The sequence below is a fragment of the Salmo salar genome, chromosome ssa10 (genome assembly GCF_905237065.1).
Source record: "Salmo salar chromosome ssa10, Ssal_v3.1, whole genome shotgun sequence".
NCBI lineage: Eukaryota > Metazoa > Chordata > Actinopteri > Salmoniformes > Salmonidae > Salmo > Salmo salar.
In genome coordinates, this window is record NC_059451.1 from 115749001 (window position 1) to 115766429 (window position 17429).

The 17429-nt window shown below is 44.4% G+C and overlaps 1 protein-coding gene and 1 long non-coding RNA gene across 2 annotated transcripts in view; both read right to left on the bottom strand.

Moving 5' to 3' along the window:
• The window catches only part of LOC106561624 (PDZ domain-containing RING finger protein 4), a 200805-nt gene that overhangs the window by 6935 nt on the left and 176441 nt on the right, over positions 1-17429 (bottom strand). Inside the window, exons 5-6 of the mRNA XM_045688468.1 lie at positions 9614-9676; positions 6698-6799 (exon numbers count right to left, since the gene is read on the bottom strand). Coding sequence (XP_045544424.1) covers positions 6698-6799; positions 9614-9676 — 165 coding nt within the window. The remainder of the gene's footprint in view (positions 1-6697; positions 6800-9613; positions 9677-17429) is intronic.
• On the bottom strand, positions 2845-6462 carry LOC106598315 (uncharacterized). The gene is made up of 4 exons (XR_006757101.1): positions 6428-6462; positions 6031-6158; positions 4791-5570; positions 2845-4266 (listed from the first exon to the last, which is right to left on the bottom strand). It is a non-coding gene; the product is annotated as an uncharacterized lncRNA (long non-coding RNA).

The window sequence follows — 17429 nt, forward strand, 5'->3', positions numbered from 1 at the left end:
CCTGGAACTCCACGTGGGTCGTGCGCGCTGGGACCACCAGGTTAGAGTGGCAGCGGCCACGCGGTGTGGAGCGTTTGTATGGCCTGTGCAGAGGGGAGAGAACAGGGATAGACAGACACATAGTAGACAAGCTACAGAAGAGGCTACGCTAATGCAAAGGAGATTGGAATGACAAGTGGACTACACGTCTCGAATGTTCAGAAAGTTAAGCTTACGTTGCAAAAATCTTATTGACTAAAATGATACAGTACTGCTGGCTGGTGGAGTAGGCTAGCTAGCAGTGGCTGCGTTGTTGACTTTGAACGTGTAGCTGGCTAGGTAACCTCGATAGTTTCAGTACTACACCTTGTCATGATACAAAGCAACTTTGTAGCTAGCTAGCTAACATAACACTAATCAAGACGTTCCTTGTAATGTATTTAGTTTCTACAATGCTGCTCGTCGGTAATAGTTGGCTGGGTTAGGAAAAATGGCGTCGCGGGGGACGGAAATAGCTGGCTAGCTAACCTCGATGGCTGGCTAGCTAACCTCGGTAATTACTAAACTACACAATTATCAAGCTATGACAAAGACAACTAAGTAGCTAGCTAGCTAACACTGCACTAGTCAAATCGTTCCGTTGTAAAGTATTAGTATCTACAGCGCTGCTAGTCAGTAACGGTTGGCTAGCTAGCAGTGGGTTAATGATGACTAGGTGTGTTGACTAAGTCTGGCGCCGCGTCGCGGCTGGCTAGCTCACCTCGATAATTACTCAAACTACACAATTATCTTAGATACAGAGACAGCAAAGACAACTATGTAGCTGGCTAACTAACACTAACACCACACTAATCAAGTCGTTACGTTGTAATGTAATAGTTTCTACAGTGCTGCTATTCGGTAGAAGTTGGCTAGCTAGCAGTGTTGACTACGTTAGGAGGACAAAGATAGCTAGCCTCGATAATTACTCAATTACTCTAAACTACACAATTATCTTTGATACAAAGACGGCTATGTAGCTAGCTAAGAAGAATTGCTCAGATCAAACAAATCAAGCCGTTGTAGTGTAGTGAAGTGTAATATTACCTGTGGAGCGATGCATCTAAATGCATCTCTCTCACCTCTCAGGTCAGGTGCACGTCGACTTCCGATGTCAACTCCCATTTCTGAGTGTCAAGACTCAATTCCGCTAGGAATCGACTCCTAAGATTCAGTATTTTTGGAATGGAGGAGAGCATTTCATAGCAAGTGTGGGATGGAGAGAGAGGGTAGGGGCACAGTATAGGTAGGTTGGCCATCAGGCACTAGGCATATCGATCTGCAGTCAAAAGCTGTATCTCGCAATGGGCTGTATCTTGCAACTTCAGTAAAGCAGTAAAAAAATGAATAGGCTAGGACAGTGGTCACCAACCAGTCGATCGCGAGAGTATTCCTAGTCGATTACCAAAGATGTATGTAAAAAAAAAACAAAGGAGTTCTAAAGGAGTTTTTTCCTTTCGCCTTGCATTCTTATTTTATTTTTCCTTTCGCCCTGTTGGCTGTAGGTGCACTTGATTCAGCAGCCATAGCGCAGGGAAGGCAAAGTGTTCCCATTTGGAACCATTTCATGTGTCTGAAGGTAGAACTCTGCCCAGAGAGCAAATCAGGCCCAGAGAGCAAATCAAGTGCACCTATTGGTCTACCACTGGCCAATCAGATAGCTCAGATCACTGTGTCTGCACAGTTTCCTTGAGCCTCAAAAGCCTCGAAAGTTGATACTGTGAGTTTTCTAAACTTTTAAAACCATGACTAGCGACTGAATGAATACAGTAAATGAGCTGCTGTTTTTATGAGTAAGTTCATGTTTAAGTTGTTATTCATCACTGTCAATACATAAAATGTGTGTTCTCTCTTCTTCCACTCATGCTACAACCAGCGGTGCAGCTGTAATGAATGAGTATAGCAAAGTGTTCCCATAAGCTTGCATTCTTCTTATTATTAGTGGCTTGTTTCCTTTTTAATATCAAGGAATATTTCACTTCCTCTGGTCATTCCTTCCTCTGAGTAACTTGGTGTAAGTTGGTGCATGAGGCAGAAATAATGCAGAAATAATGCAGTGCGACGTCAGTTTCGTCATCAGCTGGAAGACTGTCCCCTTTTCTCAGCGGAGGGAGGGAGAGAGAGATGGTGAGTTGGGTGAGAGGCAGCCTCACCTCTGCTCCCTCCCCTCAGACTGACCATCAGATGCAGGCCATCAGTCCAGTAAAATGAAAAAAAGCTAATTATTATGCTCACTCCACTGTGCCTCACAAGTAATATAACAAATGATCTATTACCAGTGTGATCATATACCTACCAGTTTTAAATATCATTTCAAAATGGTCTGAGAAGAACAACATTGACAGGGCAATTCAAGCATAGCCAATATGCAGTGATAATGTATTGGGCCTATAGCTTACTGTACAAACCTCATTGCTACAGAACTGTTTTTAATTGGTTAATGTAGCACAGGTTAAGGTTTTTTAAGTCATATTTAGAAAACATCTGAGTGGTAGATCTGGACTTGCATTTCGACTCAGAAAGTGATCTCGACTCAGAAAAGGTCTGTGACCATTGGGCTAGGATATTGAAATGAGTGAGATGTAACACTTCGCTCTCACACAATCACACATAGTATCTGTGCATGTGAACGGGTTCGCTTCATGCCATTCACAGCATGGTAGCCAGGGCACCAAAACAGTGGAGGGGTTGAGCCTCTCCGTTAAGGATCCCAGTTTCATTTAAAGTGTTCACACCCCTAACACACACACACACACCATTCGCCATGGCCTTGGGCCTGAGCTCAGTGCATATTAGCCTGCCATTAGTTTTTATGGCGTACCGTTGGAAGTCGATTAAATAAAACACGATGTGAGGTGGTGTCCATGGCCTATACAGGAGCATGTAACAGCCCTGCAGTGTTTCATCTAAGAAACACAAGTGGTATATTTATGTTTTGGCTGTTGTGTATAACTCAGGATGTCATGAATAAAAATAGCTCTAATGACTGCTCTATTGGTCCTATGGACCTACAGTATAGACCTATCTGTGTTTACCGTACGGGTGTGTTAAAGGGATATTGGTCCTATGGACCTACAGTTTAGACCTATCTGTGTTTACCGTACGGGTGTGTTAAAGGGATATTGGTCCTATGGACCTACAGTTTAGACCTATCTGTGTTTACGGTACGGGTGTGTTAAAGGGATATTGGTCCTATGGACTTACAGTATAGACCTATCTGTGTTTACCGTACGGGTGTGTTAAAGGGATATTGGTCCTATGGACCTACAGTATAGACCTATCTGTGTTTACCGTACGGGTGTGTTAAAGGGATATTGGTCCTATGGACCTACAGTATAGACCTATCTGTGTTTACCGTACGGGTGTGTTAAAGGGATATTGGTCCTATGGACCTACAGTATAGACCTATCTGTGTTTACCGTACGGTGTGTTAAAGGGATATTGGTCCTATGGACCTACAGTATAGACCTATCTGTGTTTACCGTACGGGTGTGTTAAAGGGATATTGGTCCTATGGACCTACAGTATAGACCTATCTGTGTTTACTGTACGGGTGTGTTAAAGGGATATTGGTCCTATGGACCTACAGTATAGACCTACAGTATAGACCTATCTGTGTTTACTGTACGGGTGTGTTAAAGGGATATTGGTCCTATGGACCTACAGTATAGACCTATCTGTGTTTACTGTACGGGTGTGTTAAAGGGATATTGGTCCTATGGACTTACAGTATAGACCTATCTGTGTTTACCGTACGGGTGTGTTAAAGGGATATTGGTCCTATGGACCTACAGTATAGACCTATCTGTGTTTACCGTACGGGTGTGTTAAAGGGATATTGGTCCTATGGACCTACAGTATAGACCTATCTGTGTTTACCGTACGGGTGTGTTAAAGGGATATTGGTCCTATGGACCTACAGTATAGACCTATCTGTGTTTACCGTACGGGTGTGTTAAAGGGATATTGGTCCTATGGACCTACAGTATAGACCTATCTGTGTTTACCGTACGGGTGTGTTAAAGGGATATTGGTCCTATGGACCTACAGTATAGACCTATCTGTGTTTACCGTACGGGTGTGTTAAAGGGATATTGGTCCTATGGACCTACAGTATAGACCTATCTGTGTTTACCGTACGGTGTGTTAAAGGGATATTGGTCCTATGGACCTACAGTATAGACCTATCTGTGTTTACCGTACGGGTGTGTTAAAGGGATATTGGTCCTATGGACCTACAGTATAGACCTACAGTATAGACCTATCTGTGTTTACTGTACGGGTGTGTTAAAGGGATATTGGTCCTATGGACCTACAGTATAGACCTATCTGTGTTTACCGTACGGGTGTGTTAAAGGGATATTGGTCCTATGGACTTACAGTATAGACCTATCTGTGTTTACCGTACGGGTGTGTTAAAGGGATATTGGTCCTATGGACCTACAGTATAGACCTATCTGTGTTTACCGTACGGGTGTGTTAAAGGGATATTGGTCCTATGGACCTACAGTATAGACCTATCTGTGTTTACCGTACGGGTGTGTTAAAGGGATATTGGTCCTATGGACCTACAGTATAGACCTATCTGTGTTTACCGTACGGGTGTGTTAAAGGGATATTGGTCCTATGGACCTACAGTATAGACCTATCTGTGTTTACCGTACGGGTGTGTTAAAGGGATATTGGTCCTATGGACCTACAGTATAGACCTATCTGTGTTTACCGTACGGTGTGTTAAAGGGATATTGGTCCTATGGACCTACAGTATAGACCTATCTGTGTTTACCGTACGGGTGTGTTAAAGGGATATTGGTCCTATGGACCTACAGTATAGACCTATCTGTGTTTACTGTACGGGTGTGTTAAAGGGATATTGGTCCTATGGACCTACAGTATAGACCTACAGTATAGACCTATCTGTGTTTACTGTACGGGTGTGTTAAAGGGATATTGGTCCTATGGACCTACAGTATAGACCTATCTGTGTTTACTGTACGGGTGTGTTAAAGGGATATTGGTCCTATGGACTTACAGTATAGACCTATCTGTGTTTACCGTACGGGTGTGTTAAAGGGATATTGGTCCTATGGACCTACAGTATAGACCTATCTGTGTTTACCGTACGGGTGTGTTAAAGGGATATTGGTCCTATGGACCTACAGTATAGACCTATCTGTGTTTACCGTACGGGTGTGTTAAAGGGATATTGGTCCTATGGACCTACAGTATAGACCTATCTGTGTTTACCGTACGGGTGTGTTAAAGGGATATTGGTCCTATGGACCTACAGTATAGACCTATCTGTGTTTACCGTACGGGTGTGTTAAAGGGATATTGGTCCTATGGACCTACAGTATAGACCTATCTGTGTTTACCGTACGGGTGTGTTAAAGGGATATTGGTCCTATGGACCTACAGTATAGACCTATCTGTGTTTACCGTACGGTGTGTTAAAGGGATATTGGTCCTATGGACCTACAGTATAGACCTATCTGTGTTTACCGTACGGGTGTGTTAAAGGGATATTGGTCCTATGGACCTACAGTATAGACCTACAGTATAGACCTATCTGTGTTTACTGTACGGGTGTGTTAAAGGGATATTGGTCCTATGGACCTACAGTATAGACCTATCTGTGTTTACTGTACGGGTGTGTTAAAGGGATATTGGTCCTATGGACTTACAGTATAGACCTATCTGTGTTTACCGTACGGGTGTGTTAAAGGGATATTGGTCCTATGGACCTACAGTATAGACCTATCTGTGTTTACCGTACGGGTGTGTTAAAGGGATATTGGTCCTATGGACCTACAGTATAGACCTATCTGTGTTTACCGTACGGGTGTGTTAAAGGGATATTGGTCCTATGGACCTACAGTATAGACCTATCTGTGTTTACCGTACGGGTGTGTTAAAGGGATATTGGTCCTATGGACCTACAGTATAGACCTATCTGCGTTTACCGTACGGTGTGTTAAAGGGATATTGGTCCTATGGACCTACAGTATAGACCTATCTGTGTTTACCGTACGGGTGTGTTAAAGGGATATTGGTCCTATGGACCTACAGTATAGACCTATCTGTGTTTACCGTACGGGTGTGTTAAAGGGATATTGGTCCTATGGACCTACAGTATAGACCTACAGTATAGACCTATCTGTGTTTACTGTACGGGTGTGTTAAAGGGATATTGGTCCTATGGACCTACAGTATAGACCTATCTGTGTTTACTGTATGGGTGTGTTAAAGGGATATTGGTCCTATGGACTTACAGTATAGACCTATCTGTGTTTACCGTACGGGTGTGTTAAAGGGATATTGGTCCTATGGACCTACAGTATAGACCTATCTGTGTTTACCGTACGGGTGTGTTAAAGGGATATTGGTCCTATGGACCTACAGTATAGACCTATCTGTGTTTACCGTACGGGTGTGTTAAAGGGAGAGTTTAAAAAACTTTTACTGTGGTAAGAAAATTAATATTGGGGTAAAACTGGTTGTAAACTCACCTGTATTTCTGGTCTGGTGACCAGTAACACAATGTTCCTACTGTACTGTATCTCTGTGTGTGTGTGTGTTGTGTGGTGTGTGTGTGTGTGTGTGTGTGTGTGTGTGTGTGTGTGTGTGTGTGTGTGTGTGTGTGTGTGTGTGTGTGTGTGTGGTGTGTGTGTGAGCTCACCTGTATCTCGGGCCTGGCGACCAGCAGTACGAATTTCCTAGTATCTTCACTAGAGAGCACCGCTACAGCCTCCTTTCTGTCCTGCACATCCTGACCATTGATCTGGGGAAAACACAACACACACTGTTATTCACACAGACACACACACTAAGGGAAAGGCCACTTTCCCTCTTTAATCTCACTCAAACACCGTAGAAAGAGCCAGCCAGGTTGGCAAAAAGCTAAAGGTACTGTACAACAAGACAGTCCTTCCTGTGCATCTGCAGTCTGTGTCTACTCCGCATTCCATAGCAGGCCAGCCAGGCAGGCAGGACCAAGCTTTGATTGATTATGAATGGGACAGTAGCCATGGACCGACCGTTTGCACTAGAACGGCTCTGCTCCTGAAAGCATCTGTAGTAGTCCATGGACCGACCGTTTGCACTAGAACGGCTCTGCTCCTGAAAGCATCTGTAGTAGTCCATGGACCGACCGTTTGCACTAGAACGGCTCTGCTCCTGAAAGCATCTGTAGTAGTCCATGGACCGACCGTTTGCACTAGAACGGCTCTGCTCCTGAAAGCATCTGTAGTAGTCCATGGACCGACCGTTTGCACTAGAACGGCTCTGCTCCTGAAAGCATCTGTAGTAGTCCATGGACCGACCGTTTGCACTAGAACGGCTCTGCTCCTGAAAGCATCTGGCATCCGTAAGCAACGCGCATTTATACATCCAGACGCCCCACACAATTAACTGGGCCGTGACGGGGGGGAGTCCGCTTTCCTCTGCCCAGAGTAATGGCCCTGTCAGTGGGGGATAATAGTGGAGGGATGGGGTGGTGGCCTGGATCACAACCACTAACCCAAACCCCTCGCTTTGACTCGCAGCTCAAACCAGTCACACAACACATGTACTGCACTGCACAGAAGACACACGGACAACACACACAACGCGGCAGAAAATTAGGGAAGCAGCAAGTGCCGGCCGTATGTCTCACCAAACAGTGCTTACCCTTCCTCCATCCTCTTCCTTTAATTACAGCTCTTTGTACCCATCTCTCTCTCTCTCTCTCTCTCTCTCTCTCTCTCTCTCTCTCTCTCTCTCTCTCTCTCTCTCTCTCTCTCTCTCTCTCTCTCTCTCTCTCTCTCTCTCTCTCTCTCTCTCTCTCTCCTCCCTCCCTCCCTCCCCTCCCTCCCCTCCCTCCTCCCTCCCTCCCTCACTCACTCACTCACTCACTCACCCCTATTCAGAAACACATCACTGAAAACAGACCACTCTCTGAAAAACATTATCGTCTACCTCTGTCCTTAACTCCAAAAGCTTTTCTTCTCTCTCTATAGCATTCTCACTCACGTTACTGTAGCAAGCTTCTGCCTCCCAAAACCATTACTGCTCTGTCTAAAGCACACTGTTTATACCTACTTCCCATTACCACCACTCTCTCTACAAGGAGCTGTCAATCTGCCTCTCCCTCCAAATATATGACTTAATTCTATTCCTACCTCCCAAAACACCAACCTCACTAGGATCCTGAATTCTGTATATTACATCTAAAAGCATCCCCCTTTTCTGTGTACACAACTTTCCCTGAACCTTGAATTGAGGACAGCTCCACTGACTCTGTTGTTTGGGCCTCTAACCAGTCCACTGGAAGACTCTCCTAGGAGGGTACTAGTAGCCTCCAGGTAGGCTGGACAATAGAACGAGTCAAAATTCACCCAAGGCTGAAAAATGGCAAAAGAACATTGGCTTAGCTGGAACACTAGCGCGAGCTCATACATAATGAATGGTATCGAACGTTCGCAGAGCATCTTCTGACTGGAGTGATGCTCAGAATTCAATTTCGCCTAAATGGCACAAAAATATGTATCCCTTTTTTATTTTACCACTACAATCTGTTCTTAGGATGAAACTGAAAAATACCAACTTGTGTAGAAAGTAAACATCCGCACCTCGATGGTGCCAAGTGTGCTTATGTCTGCATAATGAGGAAGTAGGAAAAAAATGAAAACTTCAGACTATTTTGTCTAGTGATCAATGACAGCAGAGTATGCTACCCAACCTTATGTAATTAGAAAGAGGTTTCCGACTAGAAAAAATCGAAATATACAAACTGCGAGATATTTGGCGAAATAGACAGATATACCTATATTTCCCCTATAGGAAACAATGGGACGACCTCAGAGTTCCATGAGTAATTTTTTGTTGTTGTTTACGTTTCAACGTGGGCTGGTCTCATTGCCAACAATAGTGAAGCAGGCCTTGTGACGTAGAACAATGGGCTGGGAATAGAATGTTCGGAAGGCGAGTTGGTGCCACGGTGCTCAATAGAACTAACTGGAGCTGGCAGGGTGAAAAATGCCCTAATTTCTAAACTATGGCAAACAGCGTGGACATATGGTAATATTATGAAACTGGGCTCCATGGCATATGCTTTGAACTAGTTTTTATTTTTTTTAAAGCATTGTTAACCATTTCATGTGTCCAGCCTACTCCAGGGTTCCCCGACCCAGGGATGGAGCTAAGGGTAATAACATGGAGGGAACTCTCAGTCTCCCCTAGGGGTTTGTGTGTGTACACGTGAATGTGTGTGTGCGTGGGCGTGTTATCCAGAGGCGGGTGGGGGATATTTCCGGACTAGGTGCATCCCTAAACTGCTCTTACAGCGCTTAGAAAGCTCAGTCGAATGCTGAGTCGGTAACTAAAACAGCCAGGGGGACATTTCCTCATCGCTAACTGTCACAGAGTGGATGAGTTTCTCTTTTACTGTGACGCCATTAAAAATGAATGGGTTCTTGTGCTGGGAGTCAATGGCAGAGGGAGGTGAAATAAAAATAGGTTTATGCCACCTCTGATGAGGGAGGAGAGAAGGCGAGAGAAAAATGAGAGAGAGCAAGAGTGATGAGAGAGGAACATATAGAATGAAATGGTTTCCTACCTGTAAAATGTGGTCTCCTTCTCTGATGCGGCCATCCCTTGCAGCGATGCTGTTTGGCCCAACCTGTTTGGGGTTTGGGAGAGCTTGTTAGATTCAATGCTTAGAGGGAACACAAAATTGCCTTTTGGAGTTTTGCCAAAATGCCTTAATACAGCATCCCATACACAAATACATATACACCTTTACAGAAAATACTAACTTATAAAAGCATTGTCTAAAAGTCTTATGATATCCAAGATTCATTTAGTCCCCAAAATAATTATAGAACACCTCAGTAGGTAGTACAATCTACTCTTATACATTACGTCCAGACAAAGGATCTCTTTCAACACCAACTGTTGATTGGTTGAAGCCACTGCAGCCAAAGAAATACCTTTGATGTTAGAATGTGTTATAGCATCTGTCCAGCCCAGGTATCAAGGCCACTTTACTTCTGCAGCAGCTAAATGAACAGCGTTATAAAACCTGTCAGGACATGTGTACGCCTGGGGATTGTCGAATAGACTATTACAATCAGGGACTACACAGTGTGTGTGTGTGTGTGTGTGTGTGTGTGTGTGTGTGTGTGTGTGTGTGTGTGTGTGTGTGTGTGTGTGTGTGTGTGTGTGTGTATGTGTGTTTGTTCATGTGTATACTTGTATACTCTGTTTCTTTATCAGTTGGTTTCTGTGCTGGGGTAAACTCTACCTTCCATCGATGTAACACTCCAGACACAAAGAAAATACATAGTATGTATCACAGCCTTCCCTACACAGCCTTTCCTACACAGCCCATCCATGACTCAGCCTTCCTTACACAGCCCATCCATGATTCAGCCTTCCTTACACAGTCCATCCATGACTCAACCTTCCTTACACAGTCCATCCATGACTCAACCTTCCTTACACAGTCCATCCATGACTCAGCCTTCCTTACACAGTCCATCCATGACTCAACCTTCCTTACACAGTCTATCCATGACTCAACCTTCCTTACACAGTCCATCCATGACTCAGCCTTCCTTACACAGTCCATCCATGACTCAACCTTCCTTACACAGTCCATTCATGACTCAGCCTTCCTTACACAGCCCATTCATGACTCAGCCTTCCCTACACAGCCCATTCATGACTCAGCCTTCCTTACACAGCCCATCCATGACTCAGCATTCTCTACACTGCCTTCTCTACACAGCCCATCCATGCCTCTTCCTTCCCATGCCTCTTTCTTCCCATGATTCTTCCTTCCCATGATTCTGTGTTCTAATGATACTGAACGAAGGGGCAGGCCACTCCTTCAACTCTGCCTTCTGGAGCCATTTGTTTCACTCTGTCCAATCAGGCGGGATCTCCTGAGAACGCTGGGCCAGCCTGAGTGTTCCATTTTCATGGTGCATCTGGTGTGTGTGTGCGTGCTCGCATGTCTGGTCAGTCACAAAGGACCGCTCATTAGAAGTGCTACTCTGAGGTCAACGGGCTGAAGAGGGACTCTGCTCTCAGCTCTGGCAATTGCCTGACACACAGAGTGAATCTCAAAAGTATATTCCTCAATTCCTCGCATACCTACTGACATATTTAGAAGGAGGGTGAGGAGAGTGGATCTGAGGAATCGAGGAAAATACTTTGGAGATTCATCCACTGTCAGAACACCAGCAGTGGCTGGAGTAACACGAAACAACTTTCACAAAACAGCCAATCAAATTGAAGCTGCTTCAGTGATATTGTTAGAGAATTCTAAACTCACCCATGTCACCTGCTGCTTTACATCGTGGTTTCACTAGTTGTGTTGATCCAACCACATGGTTATTGTAACAGCATAGATATAGACAAAATGTGGCCTGTACAATTTAGCCAGCTAGCCAAAATGACATTGCAAACACCAACACAGCTAGCTAGCTAGCAACGAGATAACAAATCTAGCAACGAATTAAACTAGCTAGCACAGTTCATGGTGGACAATTTCAGTTGAAACTGGTCAGGGAAAGCTTCACTTTGAAAATTGTATTTATTGACTGCCAAACATGTACATAAACCATGACTAGCCATGATGCCAATAATGTGTATACATTTACCGTTGTGCTAATGTCTCTTCTGTCAACCTTGATCACGGGTTGCACAGCACTGAGTGTGCCAACTGTGTTGACATGATAACTGGGTCGGAATTCCGAACCTTTGAATGGATCATATGACAAAAGTATTTGTTTTGATTGGCTGTTGCTTGCAACAATTATTATTTTCTTTATTATAATTTTTTTATATATATATATTTTTTTTTTTGCTTGCAACTAGTTGCACAAAGTTGAAAAGTTGCAACCAAGTTGCAGATTAGTTGTTTATTAGTTGCAGGGGGGTGTGTATCACAAAGAAATCAAGAAGCAAGTAACCAAAGATGCGTGAAAGTTGCTTCTAACCCCAGCCAAAGTCTTATGAAAGGCTGGCTTGTTTTTCGCCTGAGGGGGTTGCAATGTATGCAATGGTTGCATAAAGAAACAAATCTATAGGCACATATAGAGGGATAGAGTGTAGTAAAAATAACTGAGGCTCATTAGAACGTGTTGAACCATCAATTATTGATATAATGAAACGGACGTCAGTGTGCTGCTAACAGTGTGCTGCTAACAGTTTAGCTTCCTTCATTGTCCCTGTCCCCATACCGGGCTCCAACCAGTGATCCTCTGCTCGCAAGACACGTGACCACCCTCCTTGACAACGTACCAACCATTAGAAAAATATTTAATTCGATAGCTCCATCGGCGACATTTCAAGCTAGCTGTGGAGTGAGATTATGGTACTTTCTTAACTCTGTTACATTAGAAAAGCAATTTCAATTGACATTCTAGTTTTATAAAGATCCTGATAACCAATATAGGTCCCACGTTAAATTAACTAAAATCAAATCAAATTTTATTGGTCACATACACGTGATTAGCAGATGTTATTGCGGATGTAGCGAAATGCTTGTGCTTCTAGCTCCAACAGTGCAGTAATATCTAACAAGTAATATCTAACAATTACACAACATATACCCAATACACACAAATCTAAGTAGGAATGAATTAAGACTATATACATATATGGACGAGCAATGTCAGAGCGGAACTGTTACGCTCCTTGTTGGAATGAGACCGAGTTGCAGCGTGGTAGGCGTACATTTTACTTTTATTAAAAATGACACCGGAAAAAACAACAAAATACAAAAACAAACGTAAAGATATATGCAGTGCAGAAAGCAACTACACACAAACAAGATCCCACAATCACAGGTGGGGAAAAAGGGCTGCCTAAGTATGATCCCCAATCAGAGACAACGATAAACAGCTGCCTCTGATTAGGAACTATACTAGGCCAACAAAGAAATAGAAACATAGATATGCCCACCCAAGTCACACCCTGACCTAACAAAATAGAGAATAAAAAAAGGATCTAAGGTCAGGGCGTGACAGTACCCCCCCTCCCCAAAGGTGCGGACTCTGGCCTCAAACCTGAACCTATAGGGGAGGGTCCGGGTGGGCATCTCCTCTCGGTGGAGGCTCCGGTGCGGGACGCAGACCCTGCTCCGCTTGAGGCTCCCCCACTTCCGTGGAACCAGACCGTGGATCGTCGCCGGAGGCTCTGGACTGGGAACCCCCGCTGGAGGCTCTGAACTGCCGACCGTCGCTGGAGGCTCTGGACTGCAGACCGTCGCTGGAGGCTCCGGGCCTTGGATCGTCACTGGAGGCTTCGTGCCATGGATCATCACTGGAGGCTTCGGGCCATGGATCACCACTGGAGGCTTCGTACCATGGATCATCACTGCAGGCTTCGTGCCATGGATCATCACTGGAGGCTTCGGGCCATGGATCATCACTGGAGGCTTTGTGCGTGGAGCCGGCACAGGGCGTACCAGGCTGGGGAGACGCACTGGAGGCCGGGTGCGTGGAGCAGGCACAGGTCGTACCTGGATGGAGAGACGCACAGGAGACCGGGTGAGCGGAGCTGGCACAGGATATACTGGGCCGTGGAGGCGCACTGGAGGTCTGGAGCGTGGAGCTGGCACAACCCGTCCTGGCTGAATGCTCACTTTAGCCCGGCAAGTGCGTGGCGCTGGCACAGGACGCACTGGGCTGTGAAGGTGCACTGGCGACACAGTGCGTAGAGCCGGCGCAGGATATCCTGGACCGAGGAGGCGTACTGGAGACCAGGAGCGCTGAGCCGGCACAATACGTCCTGGCTGGATGCTCACTTTCGCACGGAAAGTGCGAGGAGCTGGCATAGAACACACCGGGCAGTGGATGCGCACTGAAGACACATTGCGTATCTCCACAAAGCATGGTATCTGAACCGTGACCAACTCCTCATCGACATTACAGGGAGTTGGTTCTTGTTCCCACCTTTGCTCCGCTCGCCACCCCGTGTGCCCCCCCCCTCAAATTTTTTTGAGGCTGCCTCTCGGATTTCCGTCGTCTCCTTGATTCCTGGTCTCGTCGCCGTTCCTCTCTCGCTGCCTCCACCTGCTTCCCCGGCAGGCTTTCGTATCTCTCCAATACTTCCTCCCAAGTCCAGGCTATTCTCTCCTCAACCTCCTCCAAAGACCAGGATGCCATCTCCTCCTGGGCACGCTGCTTGGCCCAGTTGAGGTGGGATCTTCTGTCATGCTCATTGTTGGAATGAGACCAAGGTGCAGCGTGGTAGGCATACATTTTACTTGTATTAAAAATGACACCGGAAAAAACAACAAAATACAAAAACAAACGTAAAGATATATGCAGTGCAGAAAGCAACTACACACAAACAAGATCGCACAATCACAGGTGGGAAAAAGGGCTGCCTAAGTATGATCCCCAATCAGAGACAACGATAAACAGCTGCCTCTGATTGAGAACCATACTACGCTAACAAAGAAATAGAAACATAGATATGCCCACCCAAGTCACACCCTGACCTAACAAAATAGAGAATAAAAAAGGCTCTCTAAGGTCAGGGCGTGACAGGAACGGACTAAGATATACAGGTGAAGTTGGAGGTTTACATACACCTCAGCCAAATACATTTAAACTCCGTTTTTCACAATTCTTGACATTTAGTCCTAGTAAAAATTCCCTGTCTTAGGTCAATTAGGATCACAACTTTATTTTAATAACGTGAAATGTCAGAATAATAGTAGAGAGAAGGATTTATTTCAGCTTTTATTTATTTCATTACATTCCCAGTGGGTCAGAAGTTTACATACATTCAATTAGTACTTGGTAGCATTGCTTTTAAATTGTTTAACTTGGGTCAAACGTTTTGGGTAGCCCTCCACAAGCTTCCCACAATAAGTTGGGTGAATTTTGGCCCATTCCTCCTGACAAAGCTAGTGTAACTGAGTCAGGTTTGTAGGCCTCCTTGCTCTCACACACTTTTTCAGTTCTGCCCACAAATGTTCTACAGGATTGAGGGCAGGGCTTTGTGATGGCCACTCCAATACCTTGAGTTTGTTGTCCTTAAGCCATTTTGCCACAACTTTGGAAGTGTGCTTGGGGTCATTGTCCATTTGGAAGAGCCATTTGCGACCAAGTTTTAACTTCTTGACTGATGTCTTGAGATGTTGCTTCAATATATCCACATCATTTTCCTCCCTCATGATGCCATCTATTTTGTGAAGAGCACCAGTCCCTCCTGCAGCAAAGCACCCCCACAACATGATGCTGCCACCCCGTGCTCTTCGGCTTGCAAGCCTCCCCCTTTTTCCTCCAAACATAACGATGTCATTATGGCCAAACAGTTCTATTTTTGTTTCATCAGACCAGAGGACATTTCTCCAAAAAGTGCGATCTTTGTCCCCATGTGCAGTTGCAAACCGTAGTCTGGCTTTTTTATGGTGGTTTTGGAGCATTGGCTTCTTCCTTGCTGAGCAGCCTTTCAGGTTATGTCAATATAGGACTTGTTTTACTGTGGATATAGAATGTTTTTTACCTGTTTCCTCCAGCATCTTCACAAGGTCCTTTGCTGTTGTTCTGGGATTGATTTGCACGTTTCGCACCAAAGTACGTTGATCTCTAGGAGACAGAACGCATCTCCATCCTGAGCGGTATGACAGCTGAGTGGGCCCATGGTGGTTATACTTGCGTACTATTGTTTGTACAGATGAACATGGTACCTTCAGGCATTTAGAAATTGCTCCCAAGGATGAACCAGACTTGTGGAGGTCTACAATGTTTTTTCTGAGGTCTTGGCTGATTTCTTTTGATTTTCCCATGATGTCAAGCAAAGAGGCACTGAGTTTGAAGGTAGGCCTTGAAACACATCAACAAGTACACCTCCAATTGACTCAAATGATGTCAATTAGCTTATCTGAAGCTTCTAAAGCCATGACATAATTTTCTGGAATTTTCCAAGCTTAAACTTCTGACCCACTGGAATTGTGATACAGTGAATTATAAGTGAAATAATCTGTCTATAAACAATTGTTGGAAAAATTACTTGTGTCATGCACAAAGTAGATGTCTTAATCAACCTTCCAAAACTATAGATGGTTTTAACAAGACATTTGTGGAGCGGTTGAAAAACGAGTTTTAATGACTCCAACCTAAGTGTATGTAAACTTCCAACTTCAACTGTAGTAGAATAGTTTAGAATACAGTATATACATATGAGATGAGTAATGCAAGATATGTAAACATTATTATGTGACTAAGATACTGTAGAAGATACTGCTCTCGTTGGCTGGCCCTCGCTTCATACTCGTCGCCAAATCCACTGGCTCCAGGTCATCTACAAGTCTCTGCTCGGTAAAGCCCTGCCTTATCTCAGCTCACTGGTCACCATAGCAGCACCCACCCGTAGCACGCGCTCCAGCAGGTATATCTCACTGGTCACCCCCAAAGTCAATTCTTCCTTTGGCCGCCTCTCCTTCCAGTACTCTGCTGCCAATGACTGGAACGAACTGCAAAAATCTCTGAAGCTGGAGACTCTTACCTCCCTCACTAGCTTTAAGCACCAGCTGTCAGAGCAGCTCATAGATCACTGCACCTGTACATAGCTCATCTGCAAATAGCCCATCCAATCTACCTCACCCCCATACTGTATTTATTTATCTATCTCGCTTCTTTGCACCCCAGTATCTCTACTTGCACATTCATCTTCTGCACACCCTATCATTAGTGTTTAATTGCTATATTGTAATTACTTCGCCACCATGGCCTATGTATTGCCTTACCTCTCTTATCCTACCTCATGTTTACAGATGTTTCTACTGTATTACTGATTGTATGTTTGTTTATTCCATGTGTAACTCTATGTTGCTGTATGTGTCGAATGGCCAGGTCGCAGTTGCAAATGAGAACTTGTTCTCAACTAGCCTACCTGGTTAAATAAAGGTGAAATAAAATACAAATAAATAAATAAAGTATAGAAAACATGTATAAAGGCTTTATAAAGCATTCATAAAGTTTTCATAAACACTGCAAATATGCTTCTCAAATAATATACTAAGCTAAGTCATACTACACAAAGGATGATATTCGAGGTCCTTAGTACGTTTGGTGACTTGCAAAATAGTTGCATGAGATTGTATAGTTTATCTAAACTCAGCAAAAAAAAGAAATGTCCTCTCACTGTCAACTGCGTTTATTTTCAGCAAACTTAACATGTGTAAATATTTGCATGGACATAACAAGATTCAAGAACTGAGACATGAACTGAACAAGTTCCACAGACATGTGACTAAGAGAAATTGAATAATGTGTCCCTGAACAAAGGGGGTGGGTGGGGGGGTCAAAATCAAAAGTAACAGTCAGTATCTGGTGTGGCCACCAGCTGCATTAAGTACTGCAGTGCATCTCCTCCTCATGGACTGCACCAGATTTGCCAGGTCTTGC